Here is a 15,046-nt window from a genome sequence, read left to right as displayed (position 1 = left end):
CTCTATAGCCTACAACCTTCAGTTACTCTGGGAATAACATTTACTTTGTTGTTGTCCCTGAGCAGCAATGTTATTATTAGCTACTGCATTAGTATTTAGTTGTTATTAGGCCTATGATTATAATCATTAGTATTTATATTATTATCGAACTAAGAAATTAGATAGGCTTATGGAATAATATTGTGGTGTAAACTTGTGTTTTGCTTTTTATAAAAACACTGTTGCTCATCCCATCACAGACTATCATAACAAAACAAAAACAGCCAGTGCCATCACCGTGGCAACAAAGCCCGGTGTCCTCTAACTATCCTACTAACGAATACAATATACACACGCTACACGAACCGACTCAATACATAGACAATGTATTTCGCTCAACTACTCAGCAACAGACCCTCAAGTCGTGACGTGTAAAAACCGAGGCTCATCGAGCGCTTTTAACCCTGGTCCCGGAGACCGGAGCTTTCTATTCGCTACTCACGCACGCGTCTCATATCGGCGCTGTTGCTAGGCTGGTAAACTGCGGGTGTTGTCGCACGGTGCATTTCAACACTTGTCTGTCTGTCGGAGTTAAGGAATTAACCGTTAAAGTGTCAAAGGATGAAATAACATAGGAAGTTAAAAGACTTTATTATAAAGACAATGAGCATGTTGGTTTTAAAGGGTTAACCTGAATTATTTATGTTTTAATATCAGTTTTCAGCAACACTAGCAGCTTGTTCACGGTCATCATCCCGCAAGGCACAGATAGAGAGGAGTTTGTTTTGATAGCCCGTCACTCCACACAGAGACAAGAGGGCAATATAAAAAGAAATGTCTGAAATGAAATAATATCCCAATAACACGGCATTCCTTTAGAATAAACACATCCAATAAAATAAAAAATAAAAACATCCCTATAGGGTTACATTTCATTATGTTTCCTTTGAGACAAGATGGGGATGCTACCTATGGCGATACATAGGCTATATTGCATTGTTTCCTTTGAGAAAAAAAAATACGTTTGAAATTGAATTTGTTGCTGCAGACCATATTACTCTTGAGAAATAATATTATACACACAGAGACTTTAAAGCATTTCATTACTCTCTCAAACTTGAAGTGTACAATGTGGCCCTCACGCGCAGAAAGAAAACGGTCCCCAAACAAAGATAAATACCGGAGAATAACAGAAGCAAGTCTAACGGAAAATAAAAACCGATCTATTATTGGATACAAAACGAGCCAATATTCCAAGCAGAGTTACTTTCTTTATTCCTTTCACAATATCCTATAACTGAACATAAATTATAAATAGCCTATATTGTCGCATAATATTTGTGAGAAAAACTTTCCTTAGACATTCTAAAACATTCTTGCATAAGTGTATTTTTTTTACAAATATTTTTGTTAGAGCCAGAAACTGTTAAATAAAACATGCTCTGGTTCTCCCTGTCTTATTTCCGACTAGAAATGTGTTGCCAAGCATTGCATCATTCCTTTCATGTGACTCCCTTTACGCCCCGAATTCATCCGGGCTGCATCACACCTTCACGTCACACAAACTACCCAGAGTGGCGACAACCCGGCCGCCCTTTAGAGCCCGCCTTTACTCTACAATACAATTACCAATTGGATGTCGCCAAGCAAAATCATTTAGCGCGTAGATTACTATTGTACCATTTGGTTGTCAGTCATTTCATCATCAGCTAATGGGCTTCGGTTAAGTAAAAACTAAAAAAACTTCCCGTCGAGTTCGGTTGGCGTCACCATATATAAAGATCACCGGGAGTTCCCGAAAAATCACATTCAGTATCCTAAGCCGAACAATGGTTAACATGAGCTATCACCAATCTCAACTAAAATATATACACAGTCCGAATCCACGACAGTCGAGAAAGCGAAATAATAAAAGAAAAAGGGTAAGTGAATTTTATTCTGTATAGTTTTTTAAAAGTTGTTGATTGTCTTTTAGGGACTTCTATAGGAGTTCTAATTTTAATTTGGCAGCTGATCGTTTCTCTGGTTTCCCCTTTTGGAAAAGAATGTGAATGTTGTTTGGCAACTTTCCCCGTGTCTGTTTAAGGACAGCAGTTGCTGTGTGCAATTATAATTGACATTTGTTATATTTTTATCCAAGATTGAGGGATACATTTATCTGTATATTTGACTTTGACCCCCAAGTGGCGTTCTCTCTGCCACGAGCTCTCAGAAGTTTGACATAACAGAGACACCTGCGCTGTCAAACGTTTACGTAACGTTTTGTTTCGGTTTTTATTAACTTATTATTTAATGTTATCAACGTTCAGGCTTTTGTTTGATCAATCTATAAGATGTCATTTATCCAGACGTTATATTTGTTTTGTTAATAGCCTATTATTAAATAACAAAAATAAACACTTATTTGTCTTGACAGAATAAGATCGCATGGCCATTTGGAGAGGATTTTTCATTAGAATAGATAGTACAGGAAGGTTTTCATTGTCTCATCCCTGTGTTTTGTACCCGTTTATAACGGAGGCTTTTGTTTCGCCCGTCCTGGACTCTGATTCCATGACGTAATGCCTTGGCTTGGAGAACGAGCAGCCTGCCACACCACATCCAGCCTGCAGTTGCATAAATATCACATTTCTGAAAATGTATTCTTCAAAGAATACATGATAGAAATATATAGATATTCTTCATGAAAGTATTTGGCAAGAATTGGGCTGCATTTATTGATTCATGTCTACTTGTCTATGGCATGCTTGCTGTGTTGTGGACACAGGTTATTTCCCGTCCACCAAGTGGTTTTTAAAGTACCTTTTAACTATTTCATGTCAAGGATAAACCTCTATTTTTAGAAGAAAAAAAAGATATGTTGCATGTTGGGAAGAGTGCATGTCGAAATCTATTTTTTCTTTTTCATGAGCTTGTGTAAATCCAAATCCAGTATGTTTTGATCGAAATAGAAATCACTTTGGACTGTGGCAGGAGGAATGACCGATTTTCTGATGATTTTACACACATATTATTATTATTTTTTTACCAGAACATGTGAAGCCATAGCATAGTAGTTTGTCAAGTTATTGTATTAATTTCATCCACATAAAATCAGTTTTATAGGCCTGCGTTCAACCGTTTTTAACAATGCGTTGTCAGGTTGTTTATCAAGTTGAGTGCCTCAGCTATATTTCCAGTAGACATCTGTCTGCCGTTATAAAATATACATTTCTGTTCCTTTAAGCACATTCTAACATCTCCACACACTGTATTGAATAATCGTTGTATTAATTAATGCCATATATTCTTTCTAGACTTGTTGGGACAAATTATCGCCAACGACCAATTGCCAGACTTGATCATCAGAGACTTTCAGAAGGTGAATTGCGTTTCCTCATTCTGTTGATTTCGGTGTTGTTTTTACTGTTGGATGACAAGTTAACCTCATTATACTTATATATCAATGCATTTCTTTTCAAGATTTTAACTTGATAATGTTTGAAATTAAGTTTCACTACTATTCACTAGAGCTCGTGTTTTTGACAATAGAATTCTATATAAAAGACATTGGTTTGTGCAGTAGACTCATTTGTCCACCAAGTGCCACTATTTGACCATTTAGTGAAAAAGTGTCTGTTTTTAAACAATATAGAAATTATAATAGCGGTACTTTGTTCAATTGCTCATCTTCCTTCAACTCTTGATAATTCTTAACATATGCTAACTTAGCTGTGCAATAGAAAAGTCTCTCGTACACATAGCTTTCTCCTGAGTAATTTGTATATCGATCCCGATGCCTAGCCTACTGTAGAGAAACCATATAACTGTTCATGCAGAAGATATATATTAAATAATTATTTCCTCATTCTAAAACCGTCTCCATCTCCAGTCCTGGTCCAGTGTGTTTCAGCGTGTGGAAGACTATCGGTGTCGACTGAGTGACGGAGCAAAAGATGACTGCCGAGTGGCTTCACCTGCCCCCTCCGTACCCCCCCGGTGTGGGACCGCTGTGTGGTGCAGAGTCGTACCCCCCCGGTGTGGGGCCGCTGTGTGGTGCAGAGTTGGAGGCGTGGTATGAGGACCTGCAGGATATACTGGGATCAGACGGGGGCGGGGCCAAACCGGCGCGTGCCCCTCCCTGCTCTGAGGTCAGTTGAGATTTTAAAAATAGTTTTGATCAATATGGATTGATCTATCAACGATGACTGATTGATTGATGATCGTCGATGTGTTTTGGCTTTTGAATCAGTTGTTGGTTTCTTCGTCTTCTCTTTTTCATGATGCAACTCTTTCCACAGTGCTGATGTAAGAAGCTCCGTCGACATAACCGTTCCCTAACGTACACACTCTCCTCTTCTCGGTCCTTTCTCCTCTTCTCTGTCTCTTCTCCCTCTCTCGTCCTCTTCTTCTCGTTCTCTTCTTCTCGTTCTCTTCTTCTCGTTCTCTTCTCCCTCTCTCGTTCTCTTCTTCTCATTCTCTTCTCCCTCTCTCGTTCTCTTCTTCTCATTCTCTTCTCCCTCTCTCGTTCTCTTCTTCTCATTCTCTTCTCCCTCTCTCGTTCTCTTCTTCTCATTCTCTTCTCCCTCTCTCGTTCTCTTCTTCTCATTCTCTTCTCCCTCTCTCGTTTTCTTCTCATTCTCTTCTCCCTCTCTCGTTCTCTTCTTCTCATTCTCTTCTCCCTCTCTCGTTCTCTTCTTCTCATTCTCTTCTCCCTCTCTCGTTCTCTTCTTCTCATTCTCTTCTCCCTCTCTCGTTCTCTTCTTCTCATTCTCTTCTCCCTCTCTCGTTCTCTTCTTCTCATTCTCTTCTCCCTCTCTCGTTCTCTTCTTCTCATTCTCTTCTCCCTCGCTCATTCTGTTCTCTTTCTTCCCTTTTATTTTCTCCAGAAGGAGCCGGAGTTCCTAGATGTTCTGGAGAACTGTTCCCTGACATGGCTGACAGACGGGGTGGGAGTGGGTGTCGGGGGGGAGGCGTGGGGGGGAGGTGAGGGGGTCCAGAGGGTCACGGTCCCGGAGGAGCCTCCTACCCACCCGCCCCAACACACCTCCCGTCCGAGTCCAGCTGAGGAAAGAGCGGAGAGGCAGGGGGACAGAGAGGGAGGGAGGGATGGAGAAAGAGGCTGCTCAGGAGGAGGGGACCTGTTACCCCCAGAGTTCTTTGAGTTGCTGAACGAGGGAGGGGTGGGCATGGTGGAGACAGGAGGGGGGGCATGGTGGAGACAGGAGGGGTGGGCATGGTGGAGACAGGAAGGGTGGGCATGGTGGAGACAGGAAGGGTGGGCATGGTGGAGACAGGAAGGGTGGGCATGGTGGAGACAGGAAGGGTGGGCATGGTGGAGACAGGAGGGGTGGGCATGGTGGAGACAGGAAGGGTGGGCATGGTGGAGACAGGAGGGGTGGGCATGGTGGAGACAGGAGGGGTGGGCATGGTGGAGACAGGAGGGGTGGGCATGGTGGAGACAGGAAGGGTGGGCATGGTGGAGACAGGAGGGGTGGGCATGGTGGAGACAGGAGGGATCATGGTGAGCGGTAGCTACCACCATCATCAGCTTCATCATCACTCCGACAATGTCCAACAACCTGAGTCTCCTTCCGCCAGCGAGGAGGAAAACACCTGCATCCCCGACTCTCCCTCCTGCTCTTCCTCCGCCTCTCCGTCCACCTCTCTCAACTGCTCTCCTCCTTCCTCTCCTACTAGCACCTCGTTCTCCTCGTCTCGGCAGGACAAACGCAAGAGGGGCAACTCTCTGTCCTTCCCTTCCTCCGGCTCACACTCATCCTCCACTTCTGCGAAGAAGAGCAGGAGAGAGAGGGAGCAGGAGAACGAGAGGAAGGTACATGAGCTGACAGATCAGAACGAGAGGTTGAAAGCAGAGATAGACAGACTGGGAGAGGAGGTGCAGAGGACACGCCGAGCCCTGATAGAGAGACTAGTTAACACCAGGAAGTGAGGGAGGAAGGAAGTAACAAGGCAGAAAATGAACATTTGGAATAGCAGGTTGGCGGTGAAGGGTTTAATGCGGTGGCGACTTTGAAATGCATTTTAAGATAGCGTTAAGAGAGAAACCAAAATATATATATGTTTTCTTATATACATATATATGTTTTAAGAAGAAAGTTAAATTATACATTTTCTGAAAAACTGTATGATAAAGTCAGAAGGAAAAGGTAGATATAAAGAGCGAGCGATGGAAGAGCAAGTCAAAGGAAAACCATGGAGAGAAAGAACTGTGGCAGACGTAGTGACAGATGGACATACAGGTGTAAAGTAACGGAGGAAAAGGTCCAGAAGGTGGATGGGTCATGCTCTCTGTTGAGAGGTTACTGTATCTACATGTAGGTGGGTTAACTAACGTAGAATGATTGGGTCGTTTAGATCATTCAGTCATGTGTAGAGTTCAGTATGAAGTACGGATGGGTTACATTCAATTAACCCATTGGGGCCTTTGATTCCAAAATGAAGGAATTGATTCGGAAGCATCTACCTATGAAGATTGTGAACCAACACCTATCCCAAGCGTTGCATGGGTCACGTTCATTAAGCATCAAATGGAAAGATCAAAGTGGGACTACATTGGACAAAAAAACATTTGTTTAGTTCTGTTGCAAAACATTTTAAAACGTTTTCTGTTGCGTGCCCTAATGAATGCGATTCTGATTGGGAGTTTTACTCGTTAAGCCTAGTGAAGTGATTTGTATGAAGTAGGGATTAGTAAACATTCTGATTTGTTTGGGGGTGTCGGCATTGATTCCAAAATTACGGCTAATTGAAAAAACAATTCAAGTGATTTTTCCCCATTGCTAGGAGTTATTGATTGGGGGTTCGGTAGGAATTTGTATTGATCGGACTCAAAAACCATCAACAAAGCGATTCTGACAAACTTGTGTTGGACTCATTCCTAGTATGAAGGTAGTGAACTAAAACAAGGAGAGTGCATTTCACTGTCACGGCATCCTTTATCTAGCCTGGTTAAACCTGACTGAATGCTAAGCCTACCTTTGTTTCACTGGGAAGCCACCGTGAAACGTAGCTAAAATTGTTTGAATACCAGGCTATCCCTTATCCGCCAACCTCAAATCTAAGATTAATCCTAAAGACTGCAGAGGCCATCAGAGATAATATTTATTGTCCAGTTTGTGGAGGAATATAGAGCTCAGGAAAGTTTGTCAGTCAGTAACTCAGTGCTTATATAAGCTGTTACGGCTTTACTGTGCGTGGATAGTTTTACACCTAGAACGTGGATCGTTTTACACCTAGAACGTGGATCGTTTTGCACCTAGAACGTGGATCGTTTTACACCTAGAACGTGGATTGTTTTGCACCTAGAACGTGGATAGTTTTGCACCTAGAACGTGGATAGTTTTACACCTAGAACGTGGATAGTTTTACACCTAGAACGTGGATCGTTTTACACCGAGAACGTGGATCGTTTTACACCTAGAACGTGGATCGTTTTACACCTAGAACGTGGATCGTTTTACACCTAGAACGTGGACCGTTTTGCACCTAGAACGTGGATAGTTTTACACCTAGAACGTGGATAGTTTTACACCTAGAACGCTAATCTTTTTCTATCAAATAGACTGAATTTAGTGGTAGTAATATTTACAATGTAGAGCTCTACCCTGATTCACATATATATATTTTATATACTCCTGTATTATACCGACACAGTTCTACTGAAATAAAACCTTTACTGTACCCATATTGACTCAACATTTTACTGTAAATGATGTATCGGTCAGTGGTTGAATTAGAGAAACACTAACGTGCTTGTCTTTTATTTCGGTTAAATGACAAAGGAAACATTTACTTTGCTATTGTATGTTTAGAGTTGCAAATAAAATCCTTTAAAACCATTTTAGTGTCTTGGAAAGTCTATTTGATTGAAATGTAAAGTGAGATGCATATAAGGTCCAAACAAATGCTTTAATCTTTGAAAGTGACAAATTAAGAAAATAATACAATTCTGAATTCATTTATCACAGAATAAAAAATTTCAAAAATAGTTATTTTTAGCAAATGTGGTATTTATTTGATTGAATAAATGGGAATATGTAAAAACATGACTTCTCTTTTTTTATATAACAATATTATAATATTATTACACACACTGACCTGAACTAATTGCTGCATAGTGACAGTAGAACCGTAGCCTGGTGGCCATGTAATCATTTTATTTCTCTTCATGATACCGTGCAGTAAAAATAACGGGGAATCCACCTAGCCATCAGCCTACTAGAACCTGCTACTTTCAGTAAAGAGATGTAGAAATAGTTTGACTGAATATTTTGTAGCAGTTTTCAATTCCCCCCTCTTCGATTACTGATCTTTCCCATTACTCTGTCCCCATAAGCAACACCACATTGTCTTCTATCCTGCCACAGATCTGTTTATCTCACTCTCATGTTTCTTCTTATTATTCAAATCTTGCCTCTACTTCTCTCATTTGTCCAGCCTCTGTCGGTCTTCTCTTTATATCTAATCACTTCTTCTTGCCTTTTATCAACACTGGTTCTGGGTGTTTTCCCTCAGCCAGGGAGAGCTGTTTCTTCAGTTCCAGTAGTTTGGTGACCTCTGCTCCAATCACAGCTTTCTCTGCCTTCTGGCCCTTCAGGGTCCGGACCTTCTCCCCCTGGTAGAGAGCAGACAACAGGTTACACTGACATCATTACCAACTAGGACCTTCTCTCCCTGGTAGAGAGCAGACAACAGGTTACACTGACATCATTACCAACTAGGACCTTCTCTCCCTGGTAGAGAGCAGACAACAGGTTAGACTGACATCATTACCAACTAACACCTTCTCCCCACTGAGGGGTCAGGTGTAGAAGTGGGTAAAAGTTAGCTGGCTGAGGGGTCAGGTGTAGAAGTGGGTAAAAGTTAGCTGGCTGAGGGGTCAGGTGTAGAAGTGGGTAAAAGTTAGCTGGCTGAGGGGTCAGGTGTAGAAGTGGGTAAAAGTTAGCTGGCTGAGGGGTCAGGTGTAGAAGTGGGTAAAAGTTAGCTGGCTGAGGGGTCAGGTGGAGAAGTGGGTAAAAGTTAGCTGGCTGAGGGGTCAGGTGGAGAAGTGGGTAAAAGTTAGCTGGCTGAGGGGTCAGGTGTAGAAGTGGGTAAAAGTTAGCTGGCTGAGAGGTCAGGTGGAGAAGTGGGTAAAAGTTAGCTCACTGAGGGGTCAGGTGTAGAAGTGGGTAAAAGTTAGCTGGCTGAGGGGTCAGGTGGAGAAGTGGGTAAAAGTTAGCTGGCTGAGAGGTCAGGTGGAGAAGTGGGTAAAAGTTAGCTGGCTGAGGGGTCAGGTGTAGAAGTGGGTAAAAGTTAGCTGGCTGAGGGGTCATGTGGAGAAGTGGGTAAAAGTTAGCTGGCTGAGAGGTCAGGTGGAGAAGTGGGTAAAAGTTAGCTGGCTGAGAGGTCAGGTGGAGAAGTGGGTAAAAGTTAGCTCACTGAGGGGTCAGGTGTAGAAGTGGGTAAAAGTTAGCTGGCTGAGGGGTCAGGTGTAGAAGTGGGTAAAAGTTAGCTGGCTGAGAGGTCAGGTGGAGAAGTGGGTAAAAGTTAGCTGGCTGAGAGGTCAGGTGTAGAAGTGGGTAAAAGTTAGCTGGCTGAGAGGTCAGGTGTAGAAGTGGGTAAAAGTTAGCTCGCTGTAGCCGTTCACGTAATTGAAACTTAGTTCTCTATTGAAAAACAGTGGTTTGCTTGGCGCAAATGCCGGTATTGGGCGTGTTATGTGAAGTCGGGTCATTAATACCAGCTAGATAGTCATCACTACCTCAAGCCCACCCATGGATACACGGACATGATTTGAAATGCAATGGTTGTGCCACTTTACGCATGACTACCGTAATTTCCGGACTATTGAGCGCACCTGAATATAAGCCGCACCCACTGAATAAAAAAATATATATATTATTTTGAACATAAATAAGCCGCACATGTCTATAAGCCGCAGGTGCCTACCGGTACATTGAAACAAATGAACTTTACACAGGCTTTAACGAAACACGGCTTGTAACAAAAATAAATAGGCTTTAACGAAACACGGCTTGTAACAAAAAATAACTAATTAGCAGTAAACAGTAGCCTACCAAGAAAGTCATTGCTCCAGACCAAGCTCCCGTGCAGCAGCTCTATTTCCTTTTCCAACAGCCAGATCAATCGCCTTCAACTTGAAAGCTGCATCATATGCATTTCTCCGTGTCTTTGCCATGATGAGGGTGACAAAATGACTACCGTAATCAGAATGATGGGAAGTTTGAGAGCGCTCGATTTAATCTAAACAGTAAACAAAAAAGTTGTTTGACCTTAACCCGTTTTGCAATTTCACTGGTCTAATGAAAGCTTCATGCCGCCAAAAAACTGAGCACGTCACAGAATGTGTTTAAAAAAATAATAATTTTATTTGAAAGCGGGAAAAACCATATATTAGCCGCGTCTTAACCGCGAGGTTCAAAGCGTGGGAAAAAAGTAGCGGCTTATAGTCCGGTAATTATGGTATGTCCCGGATGCCATAGTAACAAGACATTTCTGGTGAAAATCATGTCTTAGGGGCCAGTTATTTCATGGTTTAATTTCATTGTTTCACCCCTAATTTCTGATTCGTTACATTCGTCCCCTCATCTTACCTGTTCTGCCACAGCCAGTGTTAACTCTCTGGCTCTCTCAGCGTCAGCACCGTTCACTGCAGTCTGAGCAGCAGGATGTGAAGCTGGGCTTGGAGCGGGCTGAGCGTTCTTCTTGCCTTTTATCAACACTGGTTCTGGGTGTTTTCCCTCAGCCAGGGAGAGCTGTTTCTTCAGTTCCAGTAGTTTGGTGACCTCTGCTCCAATCACAGCTTTCTCTGCCTTCTGGCCCTTCAGGGTCCGGACCTTCTCCCCCTGGCAGAGAGCAGACAACAGGTTACACTGACATCATTACCAACTAGGACCTTCTCTCCCTGGCAGAGAGCAGACAACAGGTTAGACTGACATCATTACCAACTAGGACCTTCTCTCCCTGGTAGAGAGCAGACAACAGGTTAGACTGACATCATTACCAACTAACACCTTCTCTCCCTGGTAGAGAGCAGACAACAGGTTAGACTGACATCATTACCAACTAGGACCTTCTCTCCCTGGCAGAGAGCAGACAACAGGTTAGACTGACATCATTACCAACTAGGACCTTCTCTCCCTGGTAGAGAGCAGACAACAGGTTAGACTGACATCATTACCAACTAGGACCTTCTCTCCCTGGTAGAGAGCAGACAACAGGTTAGACTGACATCATTACCAACTAGGACCTTCTCTCCCTGGCAGAGAGCAGACAACAGGTTAGACTGACATCATTACCAACTAGGACCTTCTCCCCCTGGCAGAGAGCAGACAACAGGTTAGACTGACATCATTACCAACTAGGACCTTCTCTCCCTGGTAGAGAGCAGACAACAGGTTAGACTGACATCATTACCAACTAGGACCTTCTCTCCCTGGTAGAGAGCAGACAACAGGTTAGACTGACATCATTACCAACTAGGACCTTCTCCCCCTGGTAGAGAGCAGACAACAGGTTAGACTGACATCATTACCAACTAGTCAGTTAATTAATGAACACCTTCTCACCGTGGACCAGAAAGAATGTAGAATGGAAGAGTCCGTCATCAGGACAAATATCATGTTTCGCTATTTGATGAAGAGGTAACGTGAGCATACACAATATCCCATATTGGTAACATAGGACGTCATACAAACATGACATTTTGGAAGAAAATCATGTACTTTGTAACTGGGGCCAGTTATTTCATGGTTTAATTTCATTGTTTCACCCCTAATTTCTGATTTGTTACATTCGTCCCCTCATCTTACCTGTTCTGCCACAGCCAGTGTTAACTCTCTGGCTCTCTCAGCGTCAGCACCGTTCACTGCAGTCTGAGCAGCAGGATGTGAAGCTGGGCTTGGAGCGGGCTGAGCGTTGACATCAGTCTGGGCTGCCGTCTTCGGCTAGAATGGAAAGATGGGTTTTCAGATGTTAAGCCATTTTTCTCCAACAATCACTAGTACATTTCACTCTCAGAAAAGAAACATTTGTTGTTAAGAAATCTATCACACAATGTTATGAGTTAATGGGAACAAGAAAACTAAGAAATGTAAATTCCTTCTGAAAAATAATTTAAATAAAAGCACACATTTTCTTATTTTATCCGGAGCGATAAAATCGAATTGTTTAGTGTGAGTTAGTGAAGACAAAAGGGCCACACATGAATGGAACACCAATATGGAGCGTTAACAGTGTTTACAGTAATATGGAGTGTTAACAGTGTTACAGTAATAGAGCGTTAACAGTGTCTACAGTAATATGGAGTGTTAACAGTGTTTACAGTAATATGGAGTGTTAACAGTGTCTACAGTAATATGGAGCGTTCGTGTCTACAGTAATATGGAGCGTTAACAGTGTCTACAGTAATATGGAGCGTTAACAGTGTTTACAGTAATAGAGCGTTAACAGTGTCTACAGTAATATGGAGCGTTAACAGTGTCTACAGTAATATGGAATGTTAACAGTGTCTACAGTAATATGGAGTGTTAACAGTGTCTACAGTAATATTGAGCGTTAAGCGTTTACAGTAATATGGAGTGTTAACAGTGTCTACAGTAATATGGAGCGTTCGTGTCTACAGTAATATGGAGCGTTAACAGTGTCTACAGTAATATGGAGCGTTAACAGTGTTTACAGTAAAATGGAGTGTTCGTGTCTACAGTAATATGGAGCGTTAACAGTGTCTACAGTAATATGGAGCGTTAACAGTGTTTACAGTAAAATGGAGTGTTACCAGTGTCTACAGTAATATGGAGTGTTAACAGTGTCTATAGTAATATGGAGCGTTAACAGTGTCTACAGTAATATGGAGTGTTAACAGTGTCTACAGTAATATGGAGCGTTCGTGTCTACAGTAATATGGAGCGTTAACAGTGTCTACAGTAATATGGAGCGTTAACAGTGTCTACAGTAATATGGAGCGTTAACAGTGTCTATAGTAATATGGAGTGTTAACAGTGTCTATAGTAATATGGAGTGTTAACAGTGTTTACAGTAATATGGAGCGTTAACAGTGTCTACAGTAATATGGAGTGTTAACAGTGTCTACAGTAATATGGAGCGTTAACCGTGTTTACAGTAATATGAAGCGTTAACAGTGTCTACAGTAATATGGAGCGTTAACAGTGTCTACAGTAATATGGAGCGTTAACAGTGTCTACAGTATTATGGAGTGTTAACAGTATTTACAGTAATATGGAGTGTTAACAGTGTCTACAGTAATATGGAGTGTTAACAGTGTCTACAGTAATATGGAGCGTTAACCGTGTTTACAGTAATATGAAGCGTTAACAGTGTCTACAGTAATATGGAGTGTTAAGTGTTTACAGCAATATGGAGCGTTAACAGTGTCTACAGTAATATGAAGCGTTAACAGTGTCTATAGTAATATGGAGTGTTAACAGTGTCTACAGTAATATGGAGTGTTAACAGTGTCTACAGTAATATGGAGCGTTAACAGTGTCTACAGTAATATGGAGTGTTAACAGTGTCTACAGTAATATGGAGTGTTAACAGTGTCTACAGTAATATGGAGTGTTAACAGTGTCTACAGTAATATGGAGTGTTAACAGTGTCTACAGTAATATAGAGTGTTAACAGTGTCTACAGTAATATAGAGCGTTAACAGTGTCTACAGTAACATGGAGCGTTAAGAGTGTCTACAGTAATATGGAGCGTTAACAGTGTCTATAGTAATATGGAGCGTTAACAGTGTCTATAGTAATATGGAGTGTTAACAGTGTCTACAGTAATATGGAGCGTTAACAGTGTCTACAGTAATATGGAGCGTTAACAGTGTCTACAGTAATATGGAGCGTTAACAGTGTCTACAGTAATATGGAGCGTTAACAGTGTCTACAGTAATATGGAGCGTTAACAGTGTCTATAGTAATATGGAGCGTTAACAGTGTCTACAGTAATATGAAGCGTTAACAGTGTCTACAGTAATATGGAGTGTTAACAGTGTCTACAGTAATATGGAGCGTTAACAGTGTCTACAGTAATATGGAGCGTTAACAGTGTCTACAGTAATATGGAGTGTTAACAGTGTCTACAGTAATATGGAGCGTTAACAGTGTCTACAGTAATATGGAGCGTTAACAGTGTCTACAGTAATATGAAGCGTTAACAGTGTCTACAGTAATATGGAGTGTTAACAGTGTCTATAGTAATTGCATCACTCCATACAGAACACACAGCATGGTGAGATACCTTCTTCGGTTTGGCTTCTTCTTCCTCCTCCTCTGGCTGGAAGGAGGGATCGAGGACAAGATTTAGATAAAGGCCCACTCCTGAATTTAAAAAAACAAAACGGCTGCCCTGCCACTTGGTTTGAGGAGGGATCGAGGAGGAGAGGATTTCCACATATTCCCCTGCACCTATTCAAGATGCGCCAACACACCCCTTCTTGAACAGTCTTGAGCCTCATAATATACTAAGCAAAGAGAGCAGCTGTCTGAGGACAATGCCACCGAACAATATTACCGTTGTTCGTTTGGCCTTTCATCTACCTACCTGTTGAAATATCAAAGTAACCATCATCGGATGGGGCCACAGTGTCTCCTGACCCCTCCTGTCTCAGCCTCCAGTATTTATGCTGCAGTAGTTTATGTGTCGGGGGGCTAGGGTCAGTGTGTTATATCTGGAGTATTTCTCCTGTCTTATCCGGTGTCCTGTGTGAATTTAAGTATGCTCCCTCTAATTCTCTCATTCTCCCTCCCCTCCCGGAGGACCTGAGCCCTAGGACCATGCCTCAGGACTACCTGACATGATGACTCCTTGCTGTCCCCAATCCAACTGGCCATGCTGCTGATCCAGTTTCAACTGTTCTGCCTGCGGCTATGGAACCCTGACCTGTTCACCGGACGTGCTACTTGTCCCAGACCTGCTGTTTTCAACTCTCTAGAGACAGCAGGAGCGGTAGAGATACTCTGAATGATCGGCTATGAAAAGCCAACTGACATTTACTCCTGAGATGCTGACCTGCTGCATCCTCTACAACCACTGTGATTATTATTATTTG

General features: G+C 42.2%; 2 protein-coding genes across 7 annotated transcripts in view; one reads left to right on the top strand and one right to left on the bottom strand.

The window, feature by feature from the left end:
- The first annotated feature begins 1,688 nt into the window (after window positions 1-1,688).
- Window positions 1,689-7,820, top strand: ddit3 (DNA-damage-inducible transcript 3). Of its 2 annotated transcripts, XM_045691940.1 has the most exons (5): window positions 1,715-1,901; window positions 3,276-3,340; window positions 3,851-4,109; window positions 4,848-5,150; window positions 5,444-7,820. In XM_045691940.1, exons 3-5 carry the CDS (start codon window positions 3,915-3,917, stop codon window positions 5,909-5,911), a joined length of 966 nt encoding a protein of 321 aa, XP_045547896.1. In that variant the 5' UTR covers window positions 1,715-1,901; window positions 3,276-3,340; window positions 3,851-3,914; the 3' UTR covers window positions 5,912-7,820. The 2 variants fall into 2 exon arrangements, with proteins under 2 accessions (XP_045547895.1, XP_045547896.1); XM_045691939.1 differs by having other exon boundaries at window positions 1,689-1,901; window positions 4,851-5,783.
- A 153-nt stretch (window positions 7,821-7,973) lies between these two features.
- Window positions 7,974-15,046, bottom strand: part of mars1 (methionyl-tRNA synthetase 1) — a 66,458-nt gene continuing 59,385 nt past the window's right edge. The window contains exons 20-23 of one of the 5 annotated variants that reach the window (XM_045691925.1): window positions 14,236-14,271; window positions 11,793-11,927; window positions 10,575-10,826; window positions 7,974-8,596 (exon numbers count right to left, since the gene is read on the bottom strand). In XM_045691925.1, the coding sequence (XP_045547881.1) occupies window positions 8,447-8,596; window positions 10,575-10,826; window positions 11,793-11,927; window positions 14,236-14,271 (573 nt within the window). In that variant the 3' untranslated portion in view covers window positions 7,974-8,446. Of the gene's footprint in view, window positions 8,597-10,574; window positions 11,476-11,792; window positions 11,928-14,235; window positions 14,272-15,046 lie in introns of those variants that run through there. The other 4 variants (XM_045691927.1, XM_045691926.1, XM_045691928.1 and 1 more) reach the window with 4 other exon arrangements.

This window comes from Salmo salar, chromosome ssa12 (assembly GCF_905237065.1).
Source record: "Salmo salar chromosome ssa12, Ssal_v3.1, whole genome shotgun sequence".
Lineage (NCBI taxonomy): Eukaryota > Metazoa > Chordata > Actinopteri > Salmoniformes > Salmonidae > Salmo > Salmo salar.
Note: the sequence above shows the minus strand (reverse complement) of the source record. Positions and strands in the feature narration are given on the sequence as shown.